At 38.1% G+C, this 23,813-nt stretch overlaps 1 protein-coding gene across 1 annotated transcript in view; it reads right to left on the bottom strand.

The window, feature by feature from the left end:
- Positions 1–13,747: 13,747 nt before the first annotated feature.
- The window catches only part of Htr2c (5-hydroxytryptamine receptor 2C), a 201,712-nt gene continuing 191,646 nt past the window's right edge, over positions 13,748–23,813 (bottom strand). The window contains exon 6 of the mRNA XM_037199156.1: positions 13,748–17,219. Within this exon, the coding sequence (XP_037055051.1) occupies positions 16,387–17,219 (833 nt within the window). The 3' untranslated portion in view covers positions 13,748–16,386. The remainder of the gene's footprint in view (positions 17,220–23,813) is intronic.

Below are 23,813 nucleotides of genomic sequence, written 5' to 3'. Positions count from 1 at the left end.
TCTGTCCCTGAGACCATGTAGAAGAAGAGACCCAACTTCATTTTTTAATATAAAAAAGTCTTTCTTTGACAGATCTTAGACTTTAAACAATTTGACAAGGGAAAAATATTTAATTCCTAATATTTAATTAGGAATACTCAATTAGGGATAACACTTACATTTAGATCAAGTAAAAAAGAGATTTCTATTGATTTATTTTTATTGAAAATATAGTTATTCATAGTCTGATCATGGTTTCCTCTCCCTCATCTCCTACCAGACTCATCCAACTCCATGATTTCTTTCTCTCTCCTTAGTAAACAAGCAGGCAAATAAAAACTACAAACTAGAATAAAACAAAACAAAATAAAAATATAAAGATTAGCAAGAGAAACACACACACACACACACACACACACACACACACACACACACACTCACACCATAAAATGAAATTCCAAAACCATATTTATACAAGCAAAAGACCAGTAAGATTTTAAAAAAATCAAATATCAAAAAATACCATTGAGTTCACTTTGAATTGGTCATCCACTGCTGGACATGGGGCCTGCCCTTAAGTGTGGTCTGTATACCAAGTGAGAGTCCATTGGAAAAAAACTGTTTTTTTCTTTTGCAAGCTGGTATCAATTGCAGATAACTTCTTGGTTAGTGGTGGAATCTTATGTCCATTACACCCTCTCATTGCTAGAACCCCATCTGGCTTGAACCTGTGCAGAGTCTGTGTGTGTTGCCACTGTCTCTATGAGTTCATATGTGTGTCAGTGCTGATATATCTAGAACTCCTTATTTCCTTGATGTCACCCATCAACTCTGGCTCTTATAGTCTTTCTGCCTCCTCTTCTGCATAGAGAATGAACTGCTAAAAGTTAATTTCTGGCCGGGCGGTGGTGGCGCACGCCTTTAATCCCAGCACTTGGGAGGCAGAGGCAGGCGGATCTCTGTGAGTTCGAGGCCAGCCTGGGCTACCAAGTGAGTTCCAGGAAAGGCTCTAAGCTACACAGAGAAACCCTGTCTCGAAAAACCAAAAAAAAAAAAAAGTTAATTTCTGATTTGCACATGTATATATACACACACATACACACACACACATACACACACACACACACACACACACAGAAGCATACATACCCATACTTGAGTGAGCATGTGCTTAAATACACAAAATAATGTTATGAAAATAAAATGAAGAAGAGGGGGATAAAGAAGAAGAAGGAGGAAGAGGAAGAGCAGCAGGAGGATGAGAAGAAAAGAAGAAGAAGAAGAAGAAGAAGAAGAAGAAGAAGAAGAAGAAGAAGAAGAAGAAGAAGAAGAAGAAGAAGAAGAGATTCAGCCATTTTGAGGCTCTAATAGCAATGTGAGTTATGGTTTACTCAAAGGTGGCCCAAACCACTACGGTTGCATCTTTGGATTCAGTATTTATCAGAATATATTATTCACAGAGAATTCATGGATCACAGACACTCATTTTAAGTATATATTTTAGTTAGTTTTAGTAGATCAGTAGACTTGTGCTACTATCACCACTAGTCAGTTTAGGAACAACTTTATTAACCCAAACTCTCATACCTAATTACTGTCACTTTCCATTCCTTCTATCAGCACCAAAAATATTGATTATACCTTAAAAATCATATGAAAAAAATAAAAAATCTGAGTGAAGTACTGTCATTTATAGTTTAAAACCCCAGTGCTACAGATTAAAAGGAAGAATGTAGTAATAACAACTGGGAAGAAAAATTCTGGAGTCAGATAAGACTGACTTGAAACAACACCACATTTTAAGGTTATAAGAGTGGAAGAGAGATATCACCTCTATGTGACAAAGACACTTCAATATAAAGACATAGCAACATGCGAAAGTACCCATTTCATACTTAGCTTCTGTGAAACACAGACAGTGATTAGACAAAAGGGGTATGATCCTTAGTTATGGCCAACAATCCTGTAACAACCAATAGAATAAAAAGGGAAAAATGTAACATAATTATTTAATCGAAGATATTTGTGCCCAGGGAGACTTTAGAATTAGAGATTCAAAGACCCTAGAGAAGTTTGTTTTGAAGCTCAGGTTCACTGAGGGAAAACGAAGCCACATAAAAAATAGAATTGGGCAAAAATATGAACTATTTACAACAAACCAGGAGAAACTTAGAAGGTCAGTTTTATTGGCTTCTTTTTGGCTACTGTGTAGCATTCATTTACATCATGGACATGATGTAATTCTTATGAAATGAAAGTCTCACAGTCCCTTTTCAGAGGAAGTGGGTCAGAGATTTTATACCCGTTTTCAGGAGAGGAATTCTGCATTTATGATGTACTTTGGGGAAAAAAGGATAGCTAGAGAAGGTCAGAGACTTCCAATTTCCTTGAGCTGAAAGTACCTATTGTGGCAAAGTTACATGCTTTGGGACTCCATGTTTTGAACCCTAAATGATCCTATATCCCCGATACTTCCAGACATGCTAACTTCGTGTTTAAAAATATTTTTAAAAATATATTTATCCTTTTACAATTAATCTCTTTAAAATCTGTTGCAGTATGACATTCCACCTTGGAGTAGAAATTACCTTGGTCTAGTACCCATGGCAATAAAACAAGCAATATAGTGCAGAAGACACCAGGCCTATGCTAATGGTAAAGGAGGTGTTAACACAGTAGAGGCCACAAGCTCCTGGACTGGTCTTCTAGTCATTAATCTCTCCTACCTCCTCCATAGCTCCAAATTATTTTACAAGATGCTAGATATCACATAGGAAACAGAATGGTAACTGAAAGTGATATCAGCTCCATGAGGTCTTTATCCATGATGAAGTGGGAGTTTGTTTTAGAATCACACATGTTCCTGTAAGTATTCCCTCACACATGTTCATGTAAGTAATAAACTCACAGATGGAATCTTTACCTTGGTCTGTTTGTAGGTGAGCTGAGTAACACTAATAGGCTTTTGTTGTGTCTCCCCAGGAAAAGTTAAAACACATCATATGGCAGGTTGCAGGTTTAGCTCAATGGTAATGTATGTGCTTGGTATGAGTAATGTCCTGAATTAAATTTCAATCACCCAGAACCAAACCAAAGCAAAACAAAAAGCAGAGTTGATACATCAAAATAGTTTAGAATCCAAGATCAGCTTTCATGTATATTATTGTTAGCTCTGCAATTCAGGGTTCTAGTTTGTTTTAGGATTGGTATTTTGCTTGCATGTTTGGCTAATATCATAGTAAAGAGATGTCTTAGATCATTAACATGTAAAGAGATGGCATTTATTTTGGCTCATGATTGTGGAAGTCATGATAATCTGCCCCCACTGCTTTGGGTCTATGGTGAGGCAACATAATATGGTAAGTACATGTGATAGAGCAAAATCACTTATATCATGATACAAACATCAAAGAGGAAGAGAAAGATCTGGAGTCTCAGGGTATCATTTGGAGTCATTTCCCAATGAGTTAAGGACCTCTATTGAGGTTAATATTAATTGTCAAATTGGCCTGTGTAGCTGAAGTTTTTCTGTGTCCTGCCCAGTCCAGCCACTCAGACACAAGTAAACACACAGAAGCTTATATTAACTAAAACTGCTGGGCCATTAGCTCAGACTCACTACTGACTAGCTCTTACACTTAAACTCAGCCCATATCTGTTAATCTATCTGTCACCACATATTCCATGGCTTTACCTGCTTGTCATTACATGCTGCTCCCTGGATGGTGGGCTGGTGTCTCCTGACTTAGTTTTCCTCTTTCCAGAATTCTCCATGTCTGCTTATCCTGCCTATACTTCCTGCCTGGCTACTGGTCAATCAGTGTTTTATTAAACCAATGTACAAAAGCATTATCCCACAGCAGGCTGGCTCAAAAATCACCTAGGTGACAAGACTATAGGTACATCTCTAAGTGATTATTTAGACTGTGGACATGCTTCTGAAGGATTATGTTGATTCAGTTAATTGAAGTGGGAAGATACATCCTAGAAGTGAATGGCACTGTTGCCTAGGCAGGGGTTCTGAACTGTGTGAAAAGGAAAGATCTGAGTACCAGCATTCATTTCTCTCTTCTTCCTGACTGTGGACATAATATAGCTAACTGCTTCAAGCTCCTACTGTAGTTGGAGTTTTCTCCTGTCTCGCTCAGACCCACAGCCACTTAAACCCAAATAAACACACAGATGCTTATATTATTTAAACTGTTTGGCCTAATGGCTCAGGCTTCTTGCTATCTAGTTCTTATATCTTAAATTAACCCGTTTCTATTAATCTATAAGTTGCCATATGGCTTGTGGCTTACTGGTAACTTACATCTTGCTTCTCATGGCGGGGGGCAGCTGGTAGCATCTCCTGACTCAGCCTTCCATCTCCCAGAATTCTCCTCTCTCCTTAACCTGCTTACACTGTACTTCCTGCCTGGCTACTGGCCAATCAGTGTTTTATTTATCAGTCAATCAGAGCAACACATTCACAGCATCCTCAATACTTCTCTATTTCTTTTTTTCAAAAGGGAAGGTTTTAACTTTAACATAGTAAAATTACATTTAACAGAACAATTTTTAAGCAAGAATTACAGTTATAATATCTAGTCTATTTGTCACATCTAGCCTATTTGTGTTTGGCAAAATTGAAGAAGATATTCTATCTATCCTACATCTGTGAGTCTGAGGTTTCATATCTAACTTATCTTTTATCATAACTAAGGAAATTATAACTATCTAGTCTTCAACTACATCAAGGACCTCAGAAGGATATATTATCTGAGAAACAGGAGAAGGACACAAGTAACTTTCAGAAGTCCTGTGCGAGTAGACAGAGATAGCTGGCAGCCTGGACAGTCATCCAAAGTTCCTCTGTAAAGTTGGGGCATCTGTTTTCAGCCCACAGGCTTAGAGTCTCTCAGTCACTTTTCTCTGTGTCCTGTAGAATGCCTGTCAGTTTCCTCTGCAAAGCAGGAACCTGAAGGACCATTTTGCCAAGCAAAGTTCAGTGTAATAACCTTCCTATGGGTACTTCATGTCCAGTTGATACATTTTTTTCAAGCAGTCCAGGCAAGAACAGTTTCTTGCACAAATGGCTATTTTTTCCAAGAAGAAGATAAACTCCATACAGAGTGTCTTTGATGCCCATTTTCCTCTCTGAAGTATATCGGTGATGCCAGGAGCAGACATGTCTCACTGTCCAGAAAGTCTAAATTTTTAAAACATTTTAAATGCCATATTCTGTGAGTCTTTGAAGTATTTGAAGATTGCCTATTTGAAGTGTTTGAATATTACCTATCTATCTGAAATATATTTTCTCAACCTTGAAAACATACCTAATATGACTACCAGTTCGATTGTAATGTCTAACTACTAACTTTCATTTCTTTATATCCTAATAGCTAGTAACAATAACATTCAAGGATTAGCAAATTATATTACATTGTTAAATTAACTGTATAAGTACAATATCTTGAACGATTAGAAATATATGTATAGCATTTTCTAACAATATCAATCTCAATATATATACATATATATAATTTGTATACAATATACAAAAATCCAATCCAATGTAAAGTATTTAAAATTAGTAATTGTCTTTTAAAAGTAGATTCAATAATCTATCTTTTTATCTATATCCTATCTATAACTTCTCTTTACTTTTCAGAGTAGATTTAATAATCTACCCTCTATTCTGTTGTTTATATATATCTTTTTTCTTTTTTTATAAACAAAAACCTTAAATATAATCTCCTTTGCTTAGCCCTTTTCCTAACCCTTAACAACAACTTGTAACCAACCAAAATTATCCCAGACCCAAAATCCATTGACAGACTAAAAACCACCCGCCCCATAACACCTCTTTGGGAATGTGGGCATCAAATTCTTAAAATTGCTTCCTGCTGTTTATGGGTGAAGGCATCTTTATTCAGAAAAGAAAAAAAATTGGCTTAATTGTCAAATTCTAGGAAAGGTAGCTATATCCTTTGTTGTCCAGTCTGCGCATAATGCCAAAGCTCAGGGCTTATCTCAAGTCCTTATTCAGGTAGTTTGTGAAACTGGATCATCTCAGCAAGCCATCTCAAAATTGCTCTGAGCAGTTTGTAGCCCAAAGCTGATCTGTAGGTGATGCTTGTCAGCTTAGTGGTATTACTATTGTCCACGTGGAATTGTTGTTGTGAGGCTCCATCATCTACATCTTACTGTTTCAAGTTCTCTGCCATAATGGATTGTATTAGATCACATACCTTCTAAATCCCTGTCTCTTTTCCAGGAATCAGGCCCTGCCCCCTGTATACTCACTCTTTATAGCTGGCAGTTTGCTTCCTCCCACTTGAAGCTGTAAGGAAGCCTAGCTCTCTTTTGATTGCATCTGTAAGATAAGTTTATGATCCATGCTCTTGGCATGGAGACCAATCCAGATTTCTGCCACTCTCTGGAAACTTATAATGCCTGGAATCCTCTTTTGCTTTGTGGGTTTTCTGGAGGGACTTGAAAGCTCCAGTCTTATCTTAATATGGTGGTCATCTCTTCTGGGGACTGTGTCTTCCTTGAGGAACCCATCATGTCATATGTGCTGGCTATCTCTCCTAACACAATTATTCTGTTTCTCCTTTCAAGGTCCATTATGCTGCATGTGGGAAGATGCCTTCCCACTTCATTGTTGAACTGAATCATGCCCCACACCATAGGTTTTAGACTCTCTTTCATAATAATTCTTATTCTGAAGAGTAACTAGCTATCCTTCCTTCCCTAATGTTGTCTCCTTTCCCAACCAACCTGCTGCTCTGACCTGCATTTCTGTTCTGAGAGACTACACTCTGGAACTGCGAGACAGAACACACTCCTTTTCCTTTAAGTTGCTTTGGTACTATCAAGATAAATAAATAAGGAAATAAAGAAATGAAGAATGAACGAAAGAAAGACACAAAGAAAAACCCTATCCCTTTCCAAAAGTGTCACACTATGTACTAAGCATCCCACACAGGGGCCTTTGGAGAACATTCAGTGTCTCAACTATAGCATGTTGTTTTCTTTTTTCCTTTGGGCCTTTGTATTGACTTTGTCACATTCTTCTACAAAGAAATTAGACTCTGGTTGAGAGGGATTAATCTTGGTATTTACATAAGAAACACATGGTAACTTATTAACTATATATGTTAATAAGGCCTTAGCCTTTTAAGTTAGGATAATTATCTAATCTTGTTAAAGTAGACAGATGTCAACAGGCTTAGAGTCCATTGGTGATTGAGGTCCCCGTTCCATCATATTCTGTTTTAGAACCCATCTCCCATTTTCCTTATAACACTAAAAAGAAAGGAAAGAATCACAGTTGCCCCTCCTTAAGATTTAAAATTCCACATGAAAAGGTGGGGGATCAGAGCTGTGTTGAACCTCATTAAGAGAAGGATATGTCCTTCTATTCAAAAGAGTAGATTCTGAGTTTTACCTCAGGCTCTGGGTGCACATATGAGTATTCTAACTTGTTCCCATTACATTTTAGAGTTAATCTAATTGGACCTCTTAACCACCTGGCCAGTTTTCTTTCTCAATGAGAAATGTAGGTATTTTTAATATAACAAACTACATACCTTAAGGCATATTTGTGTTTGGAGCATTGTTAGTGTTCAGTGGATGACAATTATCACGGATTTTACAATGAAAAGAAAAGTTTCTCTACTCTGGAACAAGGAAGAAAGTATCAGATCAAGTGAAGTTGGTTTCAGTGTAAAGTCTGAAGATGAAGAAAATGAAAAACATTATAAACTTTTCTTCTGTGTCTTTAAGTCCAGCTTCAGAGGATCTTCACAAAAAGAATATGTTCTCAAATAATAAGTGCTAGTGCTCTGTCTTAGTCATAATGTTAGAAGTAAGCATATTTAACCCTGACAGAGTGCTAAAAGCAGAACTGAAGCCAATAATAGAGATATTGTTAGGGATTGGAGTAATATTTGAGTTTGTAGAAATGCAAGATCAGGGAGATAATGTTGGAATTTAGGAGAAATAGGTTTAAAATTTGTTTTAAAACTAAGAGCACAGCCATGATTACATAGACATAAGTTAAGGATAGAGTTGTGACAAGTTAAGGATAGAGATAATGTTCTATTACGCCACATGGTTATCAATAGATCTGAGATTAAATTGAAAATTAAGTGGAAGATTAGGTTTAGCAGAGAAATAAGGTTCACAAAGGCCCTTTCCTGTGTTGGTATTCTAATTGTACTGAAATGTGAATTTGATTGTATGTTAATAAATAAAGTCGCCTGGGGGTCAGAGCTATTAGAGCCATAGACAGAGTGTGACGGTGGTGGCACACGCCTTTAATCCCATAGATCTCTGTGTGTTCAGGGATACAGCCAGCATTGGAGACATATGCCTTTAAGACCTAGGGGGCTGTACATTCAGACAGTGATGAGGCAGTCACGTGTTTGGGTTTACAACCAATGAGAAGGCAGAACAATAATACTATAAAAAAGATGTACAGACAGGAAGTAGCTCTTTCGGGAAGTTGGGACACCGCAGGTGGAAGGGTGAGATTTTAGCTCTGAGCTCTGACCTCTCGGCTTTCTCTTTTACATTGTTTCTGTGTTTCTTATTTAATAAGACAGTTAGTTACATCTACACTTTCCTCCTCTGTGTATAGGTGCATGCATCTCTTCTTTCATCAGCAATTCATTTCTTTTTACTTTTTGGTGTGTGCATGCACTCCTGTCTGGTGTGTGTATGTGTGTGTGTGTGTGTGTGTGTGTGTGTGTGTGTGTGTGTGTGTGTGCCACAGAGTCTGTGTTAGGACAGATTTAGATGGTGGTCTTCCTCTTCTATCTTATTTGAGACAAGGTCTCTGTTTTTGTTGTTGACTGCTGTTTATGTCAGGTAACCTGGCCTAAGAGCTTCTCCAATCACTTCCTCCCATCTCGCCATAGGAGCACTGGGATTACAGATGACTGCTTTATACTTTACATGGGCTCTGGTGCATGGGCAGGCTTTTGGGAGCCCGGTTCCTGTGGTATGACGCCTTGCACAGCCTTGGTACAGTGGGGCTTGGACCTGCCTAGACTCTGTGTGCCGGACTCTGCTGACTTCCCATGGGAAACCTCGATTTGGGGGCTGTGGGGCTGTGGGGTGGCTTGGGAAAGAGGGCTGGGGGGTAGGAGGAGGGAGGAGGGGGGAATCTGTGGGTCGTATGTAGAGTAAGTAGAAAAAAAAAGAAAAGAAATCATAAGTGCAGGTGTCATTTTATAAAACTTAGAGCATGTTTTGAAGACCGAATCTTTGTCCTTTCACATTAACATTATTTTCTTTGTTTCCCCAAAGTTGAACTAAACTGTAGAACATCCCCCTTGTATCTTCTAAGATTTAGAGTTGCTTCTTATGGAAACTTCACACATTTGTTGCCAGAGTCCTGTGTTGTAAAACAAATCTTTTTAGTGGTGATTTTGGAAGGGCTGGGATGAGTGCTGGTATTTGAACTAGGGTTCTCCTACACATTAGGCAGGCACTCTACTACCAACTTCTAGGCAGACCTGTTTTGAAAATTTTATTTTTAGATAGAGTATAGTTGAGCTGTCCAGGCTGATCTGAAGTTTGCTATGTATTTTAGGATGGCCTTGAATCCCTCTGCCACCAGGCCCAATTTGATGAATGCTTTTCTATCAAATGCTTATTCTTTTGGTTGTGGAAACTGTACTACTCTGCCAGGTTTCCCTTTAGGGTTGAAGGGTATATTCCCTAAGTGCTGAGAGGCTTGGGGTTGATCACTCCCAGTTCTCTGGGAGTTGCAAATGTTGGATACAGCAGTCTAGGATAATGTCACACATCTCTCCTGAGGATAGTGTAAATATCAAGGCCTAGCCCTCTCATCTCCAAATTCAAAGAAGCCCATGGAACCTTTGAAGCATCATATGTCGTCATATCTGTATCACTATATTTGTTATTATATTTGATGAGTACGTACAAAATTAGTCAGAAAGTGATACTCACTTGTGAGTTTATCTGTGTGAATTTATTTTACAAAATTCAATTCAATTTAAAGAAAATTAGATGGTTTATTGTACCTATCTGCTGTGGATGTCACTCTATATAAATAAAACACTGTTGGCCAGTGACCAGGCAGGAAGTATAGGTGGGACAAAGAGAGAGAATTGGGGGAACAGGAAGAAGGAGGAGAGACACTACAGCCACCGCCAGGACAACCAGCATGTAAAGACGCCGGTAAGCCACCAGCCACGTGGCAAGGTATAGATCTATAGAAATGGGCTAATTTAAGATAAAAGAACAGTTAGCAAGAAGCCTGCCACGGCCATACAGTTTATAAATAATATAAGCGTCTGAGTGATTATTTTATACGTGGATTGTGGGACTGCGGGGCTTGGTAGAGCCTGGAGAGAAGCCCTCTAGCAATAAATGGCGCCCAATGGCTAGAGTTTCCACCTTAAACCTGATAATATTTAATAACCAATTCTAAACAGAGCCAAAACCAGGTTCCTGCTTCTTGTCTCATACAGGCAGCTAGACGCCGCAAAATGCAGGTTTGAACACTGGCGGGTTCCTGGCATGTGCATTTGACCGGCAGTATGGCAGAAATGAGGCATCTGCCAGCGGCACATTATGCTGTGTGGTAGATTTAGTCTGTACTAGTATATATATAAAGAGGTTTCTGGGCTACATGCTGCTTTGATAAAAGTGTAGACCTACTATTTCTGAGAGTTGATGACTCCCAGAGCTGGAAAAAACATACCACCGCCATGTTGAAAAGCTGAAGGGGGTGGAGCCAACAGCCACAGCGTCGTTTCAGGCTTAGAAAGCTCCAGAAATACCTATCCCTTTTAAAGATACAAGGGGTAATAAATCTTCACACACACACACACACACACACACACACACACACACACACACCCGCCCCAGGCATATGGATTCCAAGATAACATGTTAACACATCCTGCAGACATCTTCATTCTAAAATTTATATTAAAGGTAACACAACCAAGGCTTTATGCTAGAGTTATTGGTGTTGTAAGTATGCTATAGGTCACGAAATATTTGAGAATTGCTTTTAATGTACCCCTGTAGGTTTGTATGAACATCTCTTTCCAACATGTTCAACTTCCTAAGTAATCTTTTAATATATGTGTAGGAAAAATATTTCAAGGGGAAATGAGTCTCAGTTGTAGAAGTTGCACTAGGTTAAGTGGGAGCCCAGAAGCTGTGAGTACAAGAAACTTATTGCTATTTGATGGTAAGTGATATTTTCCTCTGTCTCTGTCTCTTCCTGTAAGAGTAGTTCAGTGTTATGGCCTGAGTTACTTCAGCATTTTGCCTATCTTTCCTTTCACTACTGGTAGAGACTCCATTATTGGGATATGAAGAAAAATGAAACCTTGGACTAGATAGATGGCTCAGTGTGTAAAAGCACTTGCTGAACAAGCCTGATGATATGAGTTTTATTCCTGAAATCTATATAAAAACCCAGAAGTGATGGTCCATGTGGTAGTTTGAATGTAGTTGGCCCCCATAATTTCACAGGGGGTGCTCTTAGGAGGTGTGACTTTTTTTAGAGTAGTTATGGCCTTCTTAGAGGAATTGTGTCACTGTGGGGGCAGCCTTTGAGGTTTCTTATGCTCAGGATATGGCCCAGTGTTCCAGTCAAATTCCTGTTACCTGCAAGCCAAGATGTAGCCAACACCACATCTGCCTGCACACCACCATGCTCCTCACCATGATGATAATGGACTGAATCTCTGAAACTGTAAGCGAGTCACCCCAATTAAATGAGTTCTTTATAAGATGTGGCTGTGGTCATGGTGTCTCTTCACAGCAACAGAAACCCTAACTAAGACAGTACACATTTGTAATCCCAACGGGAGATGGAAGGTTGAGTTGAGGAAATCAGCCAGAATCTTGGAAGTTTACAAACCAACCAGCCTGAAGTAGGCAGTGTAGACATACAAATAAGAGAGACTCTGCCTCAAAACAATGTAGAAGGAGAGAATCAATTCCTGCAATAGGGTTCTCTCACCTACACCTGCATGCCATGGTATACACTGATGTGTGTGCGCGCGCGCCCACACGCACGCGCGCGCGCACACACACACACACACACACCCGCACGCACGCATACACAATCACACAAATATACACACACACAAATAAATTTAGCCTTTCTGTATTGTTTTCTGTGTTAGGCACAAGCAACCCCTAACTTTAGTATTTCAAGGCAATTCAGATGCCTGGCAAGGTGGTACACATTTGTAACTGTAGCACTCAGGAGACAGAGGAGGAGGATTGTGAATTTAAGGCAAGCTTGGGCTATATAGCAAGTCCTAGGCCAACCTGAGCAGCTTAGCAAGACCTTGAATTAAGTAATTAATTCAGTCTATGCATTGCAGTATCTCTGCTGATTCAGTGGCTGTTCAATTTCTGTTGAACCAAACCATTCATGTTTACAAAGGAATGAAGCACCAATGCATCCTTCTCCAAGAACTGAACTCAGACCAGCATCCTTTTGGCTCTCCCACCATCTATAAATTATATATGTTGAAAGAAAAGACAAATGTATTTTGTCAGTCCTTGCTCCAGATATAAGAAACAGAATTTCATTTTATGTTGGCTCTGATAATTTTAGAGATGTCTGCCTAAGCTATCTGAGTTGAGAGGCAAAGTTAAAGTGACGGTGCCATACTTCATGATGGCATAATGAAGAATGATGAGTTCTTACAACTCATTTAGCCATGGAGAGAGACAATTTAGCAACTGATTTGTTAGTGTGTGTTGTGTAGCTGTTGAAAGTATAATAGCTTCTCAAAGTTGAAGATAAAACCCTCAATAAAATAGATTATATATGCTGAGGAGTGGTGGTACACGCCTTTAATCCCAGCACTTGGGAGGCAGAAGCAGTCAAATCTCTGAGTTTGAGGCCAGCCTGGTCTATAGAGCAAGCTGCAGAAAAGCCAGGGCTACACTGTTTTGAAGAAAACAAAACAAGCAAACAAAAAGATAGATGGTCCTGCCTGTCCTAGGGGAGCATTGTGTCTGGTGAAAAGATGACAGTCATGAGTGTTAGGATCCTGCCCTCACTCCTGCACATGCACAGCTCGGGGTCTTGTGTCTTACATCATCAGGGGGTACTGGCGACTATGTACAGACCATGTGGTCACACAATCTGAGCCTTAAAAGCTGGATGCAGATCCCACCCTCCCTCTCTCTGCTCTCTGCTCTGCTCCCCCCACCACCATCTTTCTCTCCAGGCCTGGCTCCTCTCTCCCCCCACTTTCCCTCCTAATAAAGCTCTGAATACTGATACTAGGTTCTGTCATGACTGTGACCTTTCCACGTGGTAATCAGTGCCGCCACCAGTGCTGTTTATCATCCTTTCAGAGTGAAGGCAAGCCCCTTCTCCTTTCCAGGAAAGGAAGACGACATAATTTGTCAATGTCAATACACTCTTACAAGGAATGTATTGTTCCTATTGATGTTGCTTTTGTCAGCTCCTCCTCTTAGCTGCTGTTCTTCTCCTGTCCTTTGTACACAGGCACAGTCAGTCATAGAAAGGGATATTTTCTGAGGGTGTTTGACTTTATAAGCTTAAAAGGATCAATTTACTTTTTAATTGTATTTTTAGAATTTAAAACATTTTTTAAATTTAAATATATTGTGATCACATTCTTCCCTTTCCCCGAGGTCTTCCAGATCTTCCCTCCTCCCTACCCACCTCACTTTTTCAATTCATAGGGTAGATTTTTGTATTAAAACGATGTACAGGGGGGGGACACATGACATACTAGGCCACATTTAATAAATTTAATAAATTAAGAGAGGGTCTCACAAAACTCAGGAGAAGGTAACATACAGGAATCAAGAATAAGACAACACTTTGCAACCATTCACAAAAATTACCATTTGACAAAGGAGAAAAATTACAGGAAATAATATAAGGCAGTCTGTTGCACGTGTCTTAAACAGTATACATATATAATAGTACATCAAAATGATTTGACAGTAAATTCACCACGTTTACATTTGTCACATGGACTGTTTTAAAACATTTATAAAAGTTTGTAGATTTAACATTGAACTGTAGGATTTATTTCCAAATGAATATATAAGTTTCATACCAAACCGCACAGAACTTATGAATAGCACACAAGTTGAGAATAATTGCTGTGTTGGGTACTATTAAGTACTACTACTTGATGACATAAGAATTATTAACAAATGTGCTATAACCTATTATCCCTCAACTTATTGCTAGTGCTTTTGGAACTCCATGGATTAGACTTTATTTCTCTGTAAAACATGTGCTATGAGCTTGCCCTGATAGTTAAGAAAGAAATCAGATGTTTCCAATTTTCTCTAATACAATACTTCAGATCTGAATGTCTTTTATGGATTGCTGAAGGAGTTTTTTCCAGCGCTTTCTGTACCAGCTCCTCTGCCTTACATTGATACAGGTCAGTGGATTCATGCAACATACATGGCATACATGCACAGCACCATCTGTATGTGCAGAACTCATGCTCAATGCATGCTGTGTTTCTTCAGACATTTTTTTTTTTTCATTTCAATAAGTAGTAGATCATCTCATTCAATTTCAGGTAATTTTTTTTTTTTTTAACATGCAGTTCAACTGACCTAACAGGCAGATAAACTTGACTTTTGTGTCACGTTTGGGCATGCTCAAGCAATTGACTGACATTTGGCAGTGTTGTAAATCAAATAGGGACTGTTTGAGTTTCCTCATATACAGCCGCTCTCCCACTGCCCCTGTGGCAAACTGTTGAATTTAATCTATGCTGTGTGTTTTTGAAGTTCAGATTCTGCCTTCAGCAATTTCAAAATCCTAAGAGGCACACTCCAAGGTGTACATGTAACTGTCAGGCATAAGATATAGCATCATGAATTCTTCATAAATTTATCCACAGTTGTGTGAAATGGACACACATGGAAACACAGTTACTGGGAATGTGCATACTCGGCACACAGCATAGACTTAATGATCTGACAAGCAAGGTTTGAAAACTTCTCGTGGTTTTCAGTTTCATTAAAATGGTACTTAATTCTTAGAGAGCAGCAGGCCCACGAATGAAACAATGTCCAACACTTATTGGAACACAACACTATATTTGAACAAGGATTTAAAGTTTGAGGACATAATTGCAGTACAATGGAGAGCTTGCCACATTCACAAATTAGCTGCAGCCTTTTCCTGCACTAGAGAGTTTGGAAGGATCTGAAAAGGAGATAACTTTTGTTTAAAATCCAAATGGAAACTCTGTATTTCTTTTCTTCCCAGAGTTCAATAAAAGCGTCTTTTGCAATTAATTTTTTCACATTCTAAGGGCCTAATTCAGAAGTCCTTAATCAAGTAAAACTTCCAAGGTCATGGTTATTTACCCTTCTCATACTAGTTTTACTTAAAAATGGACTGCCAGATTGGGTCCTATAGATAGAGGTACCATAATTAAGAAAATATTTTGGTAAGGCTCAAAATGCAAATTTCACTTTGTGTGTAGCACACTAATTTCCAGAATTCTGAGATCAAAATCCAATTGATGTTGAATCCTGGATTGGGAATTAACTCTGGGATCTCATTTCCCAGTTTAGTTGTGAAATTAGGTATTTACTAAGGACCAGAATGAAAACACTAATTCCAGTTTGCTTATCATAATAATCAGAATTTGAACATTGTCCTTAAGAAGTGAAAAAGCTGTTTAGTGTGTATATCTCTTTAGCATCCTTCCACTTCTGTAGTCCTGGTTAACCAGCTGCTATGTTAAAACATCACTATGTTTGGGGACAGACATTGCAGCAAAAAACTGACACAATATCCTGACAATGTCAAATTGTACCCCGATGTGTAACAAGAAAGTTCTGTCTCTGACTCACTGATGGATATTATTCACAATGGGCAGAACCTATGTTACTGTGTTTATGTGTGTAGATGAGCAGAGTGAGAATTTCAAGCACATATTTACTGTTAACCTGGAAAAGATGCCACTGAATCTGTCAATTTAGGTGTGGTTTGAGATATCACCACAGTCATGTGCATCATTCTGGTCTCCTGCAAATGCCACCTGAGATGAACATCAATATTTCCACATTCACAAAAGAATCAGAGATAGGAAAGAAGAAAGCAAAGAAGGAGCAAGGAAGGAAGAGAATAAGGAAGGATGGGAGAGAGAAACACAAACACTATTATTCACCGAGGAATCAAAATAACTTAGTCTCCATCTATCATAAACAGTAAATATAGAACTCCAAATCTCACTGTTAACGCATGATTGTAAAGTACAGGTTTGCAAAGCTGTTTATCAAAACACTGTTTTGTCACACAGCAGTATTTACATTAGTTATGATCCTTAGGAAAATCAAGGGGGAAAACTTTCCTACAAGAGCTTTCCTGGAGGAAGGCTGTGCTGCTCTTGCTTACACACTGCTAATCCTCTCACTGACCACACTGGAGGGATTGACTGGCAGCTCTAAATTCTCTACCTGCATCTCTATGCCAGGCTCAGTGTCATTAGCTTTCCTAGCCACACGTTCATTGGTATGCCGATAAATGTTAACATTGAGCTCCCTCCCAGACAAAGCAGTGGCAGCCACCCTAGGAATCTGTCTAACAGGAGGTTTTTTGTCTGGCTTATAATCACAGCGCAAATATTTAGAGAAAGCCCTTCGGTACACTTTGTTAAAGAGAGTGTACACCAGAGGATTGATGCCCGAACACACATAGCCAATCCACACAAACACATTGAGAAGCTTCTCCATCAGCTTTTGGTTACAGGCCTTCCCACAAAGAACAGACAGGATGTTAGTGATGAAGAACGGGCACCACATGACCAGAAAGACAAAGAATACAATGCCAAGGACTTTGGAAGCTTTCTTTTCATTGTTGATAGCTTGCATGGTGCCTCTAGGACGCTTTCCTTTCTTCTTCCGAGGTGGCGGCTTCTGATCTGGATTGGGGTTCACAGAGTTCTCTTCATCGCCAGCATTCTTCTTACAGCAGCACTTCAGAAAGTTCAGGCTGATTTCAGGCATGTCCTCCTCGGTGTGGCCTCGAAGTAACATCAGAGTTTGACGGCGTAGGACGTAGATCGTTAAGAAGTAGGTGATCACCATAATCGTCAACGGGATGAAGAATGCCACGAAGGACCCGATGAGAACGAAGTTCGGGTCGTTGAGCACGCACGTGGTGTTATTCACGAACACTTTGCTTTCGTCCCTCAGTCCAATCACAGGGATAGGAACTGAAACACCTAGGGGAACAAAAAGGTGGGAAGTCGTTATAGCATATGCAATGATTGAGCAGGTTTGCACAGTAGCACAGTCAATTCATCAGCATTTTACCAAAAGGCATTTAGATTTGCTGTTTGTTGAAAGCTATTCATGGCATGCCAGGCAGCTCATAGAACATATTGGTGCAATTTATAATGATGGCTTTCTGTGAATTGCTGTAACAGAATAGAATCTCCACATTTGAGACAAGCGATTGGAGATACGTTTATGTCTAGGAGTGGACTGAGTCCATTTTGTTCTATTTGGAGGCCCTAGAACTGTCCTGGCTTGTGGAAAGTGCTCAATAAATATTTGTTAAACCAAGAAGTAGCTTCACATTTGTCCTGTGTAATATCATTAAGTTCAGTCATTTATTTTTTAGTATACTGTTACTCAAGTGCAACAACAATGATATGTACACCGTCTACAATAGCCTGGGGGGTTGACTGGATTGTCTTTCACCATTATGCAAAAATTAACCTGTGAGCAGAAGCAACTGATTTTCTTTTTGGCAAGGTCGTGTGTGTGTGTGTGTGTGTGTGTGTGTGTGTGTGTTTGAGCATCAGCAACATGGTTTCAAGGTCAAGAAACAGTATGAGGCTGAGGATATATCTTCAAGGTATTACAGGGGGCTACAGGAAGGGATGAGGGAAGAAAGGAAAGGGGATTGTGGGTGGGAAGGAGTAAGGAAAGGAGGAAGGAAAAGAGATAGGGTGGAGAGGGCAATAGAGAGACAGACACAGAGAGAGAGAGAGAGAGAGAAACAGACAGACAGAGAGGCAGATTTTTTTTTTTTATTCAGGATATTGACAATTAGCCAGGAAAATAAACTGGATTCCCAACAGGAAATATCAGCAGAAAGGAAGGGAACAGACAGTGATCTTATGCTGAAAACTTCTGGGAACTTTCAGAACTCACTATGGTAGACCATAAAGGTTTTGTCCCCTCAACACATAGGTGCAATATTCATCGGTCCTTCCTGCATCCTCAAGAAGTTAAAGCCTTGGCAAACTCAAATGTGTCTGTGAGATTCTGTCATAGGCTAGTGGAACTTTGAGCTCCTAGATGTCCACATTTTGAAATGGAAGTCGAAGTATACCCTCAAAGACAGTAGCTAAGCAGTCACCACATAAGGAACTATGAGGAACTTAATATCTTAAGGCCATACTAGTTGATGTAAGTAGTCCTTGTCAACCGCAATGTACTAGACTGGAAGATCAAAAAGGAAAAAAATAGATAATATTTATTGGTATTTAATCTCTGGGAAGATAAGAAGGGGAGTGTTTGGAAAATGATTGTTAAGTATTTTCTCCACACATTGAATTTCTGGTATGTGTGAGGCGTCCCTAGAGCTTGAGACCTAGATATGTAAGTATGGAAGTAGAGGAGGGCATAGAAATTTGGAGACACCTTTCAACTATGCTTTTTAAAGCAAAAAATTTGGAGTTGAGTAGAATCACTCAGAACTTTGCTATGGTCCCAGGGAAGACAGCCATTTCATGAGAAAAATCTGGAAGAAAATTGGTACATCTTCCCAGGACCCTTTACCAAGAGCATCAGAGGGTGCAAGTAAAGCAGTCCATCTCCAGTCCCTGCCTCCTCTGCTCCCCAGAACTTCGGGAATGAGATCCCAAGACTGGAAATGAGACTCCTCTAAGAAGTTTGTCATCCTTCTATAGGCATGGGTTCAAAGGTAGGTGTACCTGGATATGAAGGTCCAACTTTCCACTCCTGTAATTTTTGAGACCTTCTGAGAGACATCGAAGTCCCTAGGGAAGGCTTTAAGACTGGTGTACATTGATGTCATTCAGAGCCCAGCTCTGTAGTACTGTGAATTTACATCTGGTAATAGATTTTTTTTTTTTTTGTCTTCCTAAGGAATCTAAGGAAAGCCTTGTTGTCAAGAGACAATAAGGGGCGGGGGAAGAATCACTATTACGTATTTGAGTATAGGAGGCTAATTGTTCCCCTCTCCCTTTGTGTGTGTGTGTGTGTGTGTGTGTGTGTGTGTGTGTGTGTGTGTGTGTGCTTACGCACATATACATGCATGTGAGCATGCTATAGAATGCCTACAGAGTTAAGACAGCAATTTTCACGAGTTGGTTTTACCTTTCAGAACTGAACATGGGTCATCAGGCTTAGAGAAAGGGGTGTTTACTTCCTGAGTCATCTCACCAGTCCCTGTGAGGCCAATTCTTTTGTATAGTTTTATGTACATTGAGGAAAGTGTAAATCTGATAGCTATCTTTTATTTCATCCATTCTCTGTGTCACATGCTGAGCCGTGTGTATTATGGATAACAGAGATGAAAAATGTTTTATCTTAATTTCCTTAAAACCCTCTACAATAGATATAATTTGGTCAAGTAGTTTAACCTCTTTACTAAATCTGTACAATCATAAATTTTGTTTCTGGAAGCCATGAATTCAGTCAACAAACAAGAGGACTTTCACTTTTAAAAACACCATATGTATATTATCAATAATGATAACAATCATAGTAACAGCATTAATAACAATATATCACGCACAGACTATTTTATTTAATATTTTAATAACTTAAAAAATAGTATCAGCAGTTCTCAAAGTGTGCTTCAAGGACCCAGAGTCTCTGAGACTTTTATAATTCTTTCGTGGGTATAGTTTTCATTTTCCAACTTTTATTATATTTTGGGAGTTTCATTGACATAAACTCATGTAACTCAGCCTGGCCTTGAACTTTTGATTTCCTCATCTCCACCTATTGAGACTCTGATTACAAGCTTCCTTTTTCATCTTTCTGTCTTTGAAACATCATAATTCATTGAATTCATGTCTGTATTTAGGGATTTAGATCTTGTATAAATAGAAATTTAAAAATTCAAACCTGCAAAAAAATGTTTTTATTTCTGAAAAAAATTTAAATTGTATCAAGTATCATAAAAATTTGTAACATGTTACTATTAAGCAGGCTTAGTTTATTATCATTATTTAAAGGAAAATAATTCATTAGGTCTTTTTAAACTTTTAATGTCCAATATCACAAACATTAATATTTATACTATTGATACAATGTATAATCCACATAAATAAAAGTCCTTGAGTGTGGTGATATATTGTATACCCTAATAAAATTTGCCTAAAGATCAGAGAACAGAACAAGCCACTAGATTAAACATAGAGGCCAGGCAGTGGTAGCACACACCTTTAATCCCAGTACTTGGAAGCACACATGCCTTTAATTAATATATCATGATACTTGGGAGTCCTTAAGTGTTTTAAAATGTATTAAGGGTCCTTAAACCAAAAGCTTTGAGAACACCTGTTTTGTGTTTGTAGATAAGTTATTTAGCAGATATGCAAAGTCTTCCTTATCAATTTCAATTCAAGCAATGGTAATGAATGTGTTATTATACCATTAAGCATAAATAGCAGTACTACTACCAATAATATACCTTAAATGCGTTAACTTATTTTTATAAAAATTCAGAAAGGCACTTATTATTTGATCAAGCTAACTTCAGAAAAGTTAAATTTAGCAAATATGTACTCCTTGGTATTTTTTACATCCTTGATTTGATCAAGTAAGAAGGGTAGAAATGAACTGCTTTTAGCATCATATATCAATAATAATTTCAAAGACAAAAACTACATTTACTTAGTGTTTCCTGTATGTTACTATATGATTCAATTATTTAAAAATTTTCCATGTAGTTCATATATTATTTAATTCAATACAGACAATAAAAAACACAAATAATTATTAAGGGAATTAATTTAATTTAATGTTTCTGAAGTTAACTTTGGTAAGGCTGTGTCATATTAGGATATTAGAAACAGCTAAAACAAGTTATAATTGAGTAAGCTATAAATTGCAGGTGTTATTTCAACTAATAAATTGTCAAATATTATGCATGCATTATCTTATCAATTTTTGCAAACTTTGAAAAATAGTTTTTAACAGTTATTAATTACTAGTATTTTAAGATAAAAATGAATTTTTAATAAGCATATAAAATCTAACTTAACAGTATAGAAATATTGAATTCAGAAATATATGTTTTAAGTTATTTGAAAACATTGCACATTACTACAATGTATATTTTATTCAAAATACAATCTACTACTATAACTTAATTATTAATGTTATTTAAAAATAAAATGAATCTTCAATAAGCATTTAAAATATAACTGCTGTCACTATTACTCTCACTCATTAAAGACCATCATTAATAAATTAACTATGAGTGTTTACTGATTCTCATACTGTATTTGCATGCATTATCTCATTCTAATTTAATAAAACTCATTATTAAAATTATTTTACTGCAAATGTAAGCCTGAGTATTACTGACTCTTACACTTGCTTTACATTACAAACTTTGTCTACATGCATTCTCTTATTCTGTTCTCATATAAGACTCATTAAATTATTTTATTCAAAAAAGTAAATCTAGAGTAGTCTATGTATAAATGCATTTATATTAGTTCCTAAAACCTTGAATTCAAGCAACACAGATCAGTTCTTTTCAAACCATCAGATAATATCATTTGTCAATGATACTAAGGGGGACATTTATTTTTTTAAATCATTTTTGGATTTATAAGTGATAGTGTATTATAATCATTGTTGAGTAGACAACAATTGTCAAATTGTTCTCATATTTAGTAAACCTGGTTTGAGAAACTTCAGTAGACACCAGTAGTAGTATTTATAAAATAAATACAGTACAGCAGCATAGCAATACTATGGAAAACAACAACAAAAAAATATGCCACAAGAGTCACAAATAGTTCTAGAGTTGTAAACATTTTCTTTACCTTTAAAACTAAGGTCATTGTTGCTTAGAGAGAAAGAAGTCATAACAGAATAATAAAGAGATTGTCAAGATATAGGTAATAAATGACTGGTGAATGGTAGCATGAAAAGGACAAATGGATACGTTTCCTAGGATAGCCTCCCCAACAATATGAAACTATGGACTAGAGAATTGCTGTGGATCTTTGGAGATGCCTCTGATACATCTACTTTCAAGTATTATGTAATGCAGAGAGACTATTATTCAAGGACATCTAGGTGGACCAAGCTGACATGACTAATCCCTTGCCTCCTGGTGTGAGTCTCTTGAACATCATAGTTAACAGCATGTGATGAAAGACTATTATTAGGAACCAAAGCAGAAGAGGATCTCTGTGTTTGTGTGTGTCGGGCACTGGGAGGAGAGGAGGGAGGGGAAACTTTGGTCAGGTTATAATACATGAGAGAAGAAAATAAATAAAAATCAACACAAAAGAAGAATATAGAAAAACAGACCTGCTTCAATTTTCAGATGAAAAATTGTTACTAACATTTGGAGAACGGGCATTTTGTATGTGTGAGGACTAATTTAATTCTGGTGTTGGTGGCATGGGAACTTTAAGGAACCCACACTAAACTTGTAACCTCAAGGATTTTTAGCTTTGAACCAAGAAAGCACACAGGCATATATGTATGTGAATGTGAATAGGTATATATGTGTACATATGTATTTATAGGACAGTGACTGCTAGTATAGTGCTAAGAGTTCCTCATATCATGTTGAGGAAATGTGATCTAAAAGAAGACAGTAAGACAGACGTCATGAGGAGACTGAGTTTGCAAGAGGAATGCCTGGGGAACAGAAAGTACACTTGGCGGAAGTGGGAGAAGGAGGTTCTGGTATTAAGTACATTATGGCTGGTAGCATGGGGAGAAGAAATTTTCAGGAACTCTCTGAGATAGCCAAATTATTACCATAAACTAATGTAGCTTGAGGAAGGTTACTATTGTATGGATGATAAGGAGCTTAGCCATAGAAGGTAAACATAGTGGGCTTAAGAGAATCACAAGCAGAGAACAACAACCATTACAAATGATAGATAAAGGTCCCTAAGCAGACAAAGAGATACAATTAGAAAAAAAATGACGAAAGGGCAGAGTGATTTTCGTTTCTATGGGAACTGTTGGAAGCATGAATAGGTGACAGTAATTGTCAGGGGCTATACAGAAAGCCAGAAAGTGACAGAAAGGAGAAATAAGTCGCAAAATTCACTGAATTGTTGACTGGATCGACAAAATGGTTGATATCGATGTTTCTTGATTCCATTCAGCAACGAGAAATCAAATGAGTTTTTCTTAGCAATAAGATGATAGTTGGGCACACATATGCTACGAAGAAAATATCCAGGAGAATAAATAAATATGAAGAGGTTGGGGAAAAAAGACAAGAGAACCTGGGAAAAGATGCACACTTAGGTCCCGGGAGGAAAATAAAGCCTCAGAAAGATGGTGGCCTCAGCTCTCTAATAAACACACAGAAGAGAGAAATGGGGGTTAAAGGTCAGGGATGAGTTGCTGAGATCTTTAGAAAGTTCCATTGTAAATACAAAGTGACAATGACTCTCAGAAAGTGCTACTAGACTAGAAAAGTGGTTCTCAGCCTGTGGGTCGCAGCCCTGCTGGGATAATCTTTCTGTATTCTGCTTGAAGATGTGTCTCTGTTTTACCTCAGCTGCCTAGGGCACCTTCTGTTTGGTTTAATAAAACTGACCGGCCAATAGCTAGGCAGAATAGGACAG

The sequence above is a fragment of the Peromyscus leucopus genome, chromosome X, assembly GCF_004664715.2.
Source record: "Peromyscus leucopus breed LL Stock chromosome X, UCI_PerLeu_2.1, whole genome shotgun sequence".
Classification (NCBI taxonomy): domain Eukaryota; kingdom Metazoa; phylum Chordata; class Mammalia; order Rodentia; family Cricetidae; genus Peromyscus; species Peromyscus leucopus.
The sequence above is the reverse complement of the archived record's forward strand: the minus strand, read 5'-3'. Positions and strand labels throughout refer to the sequence as shown.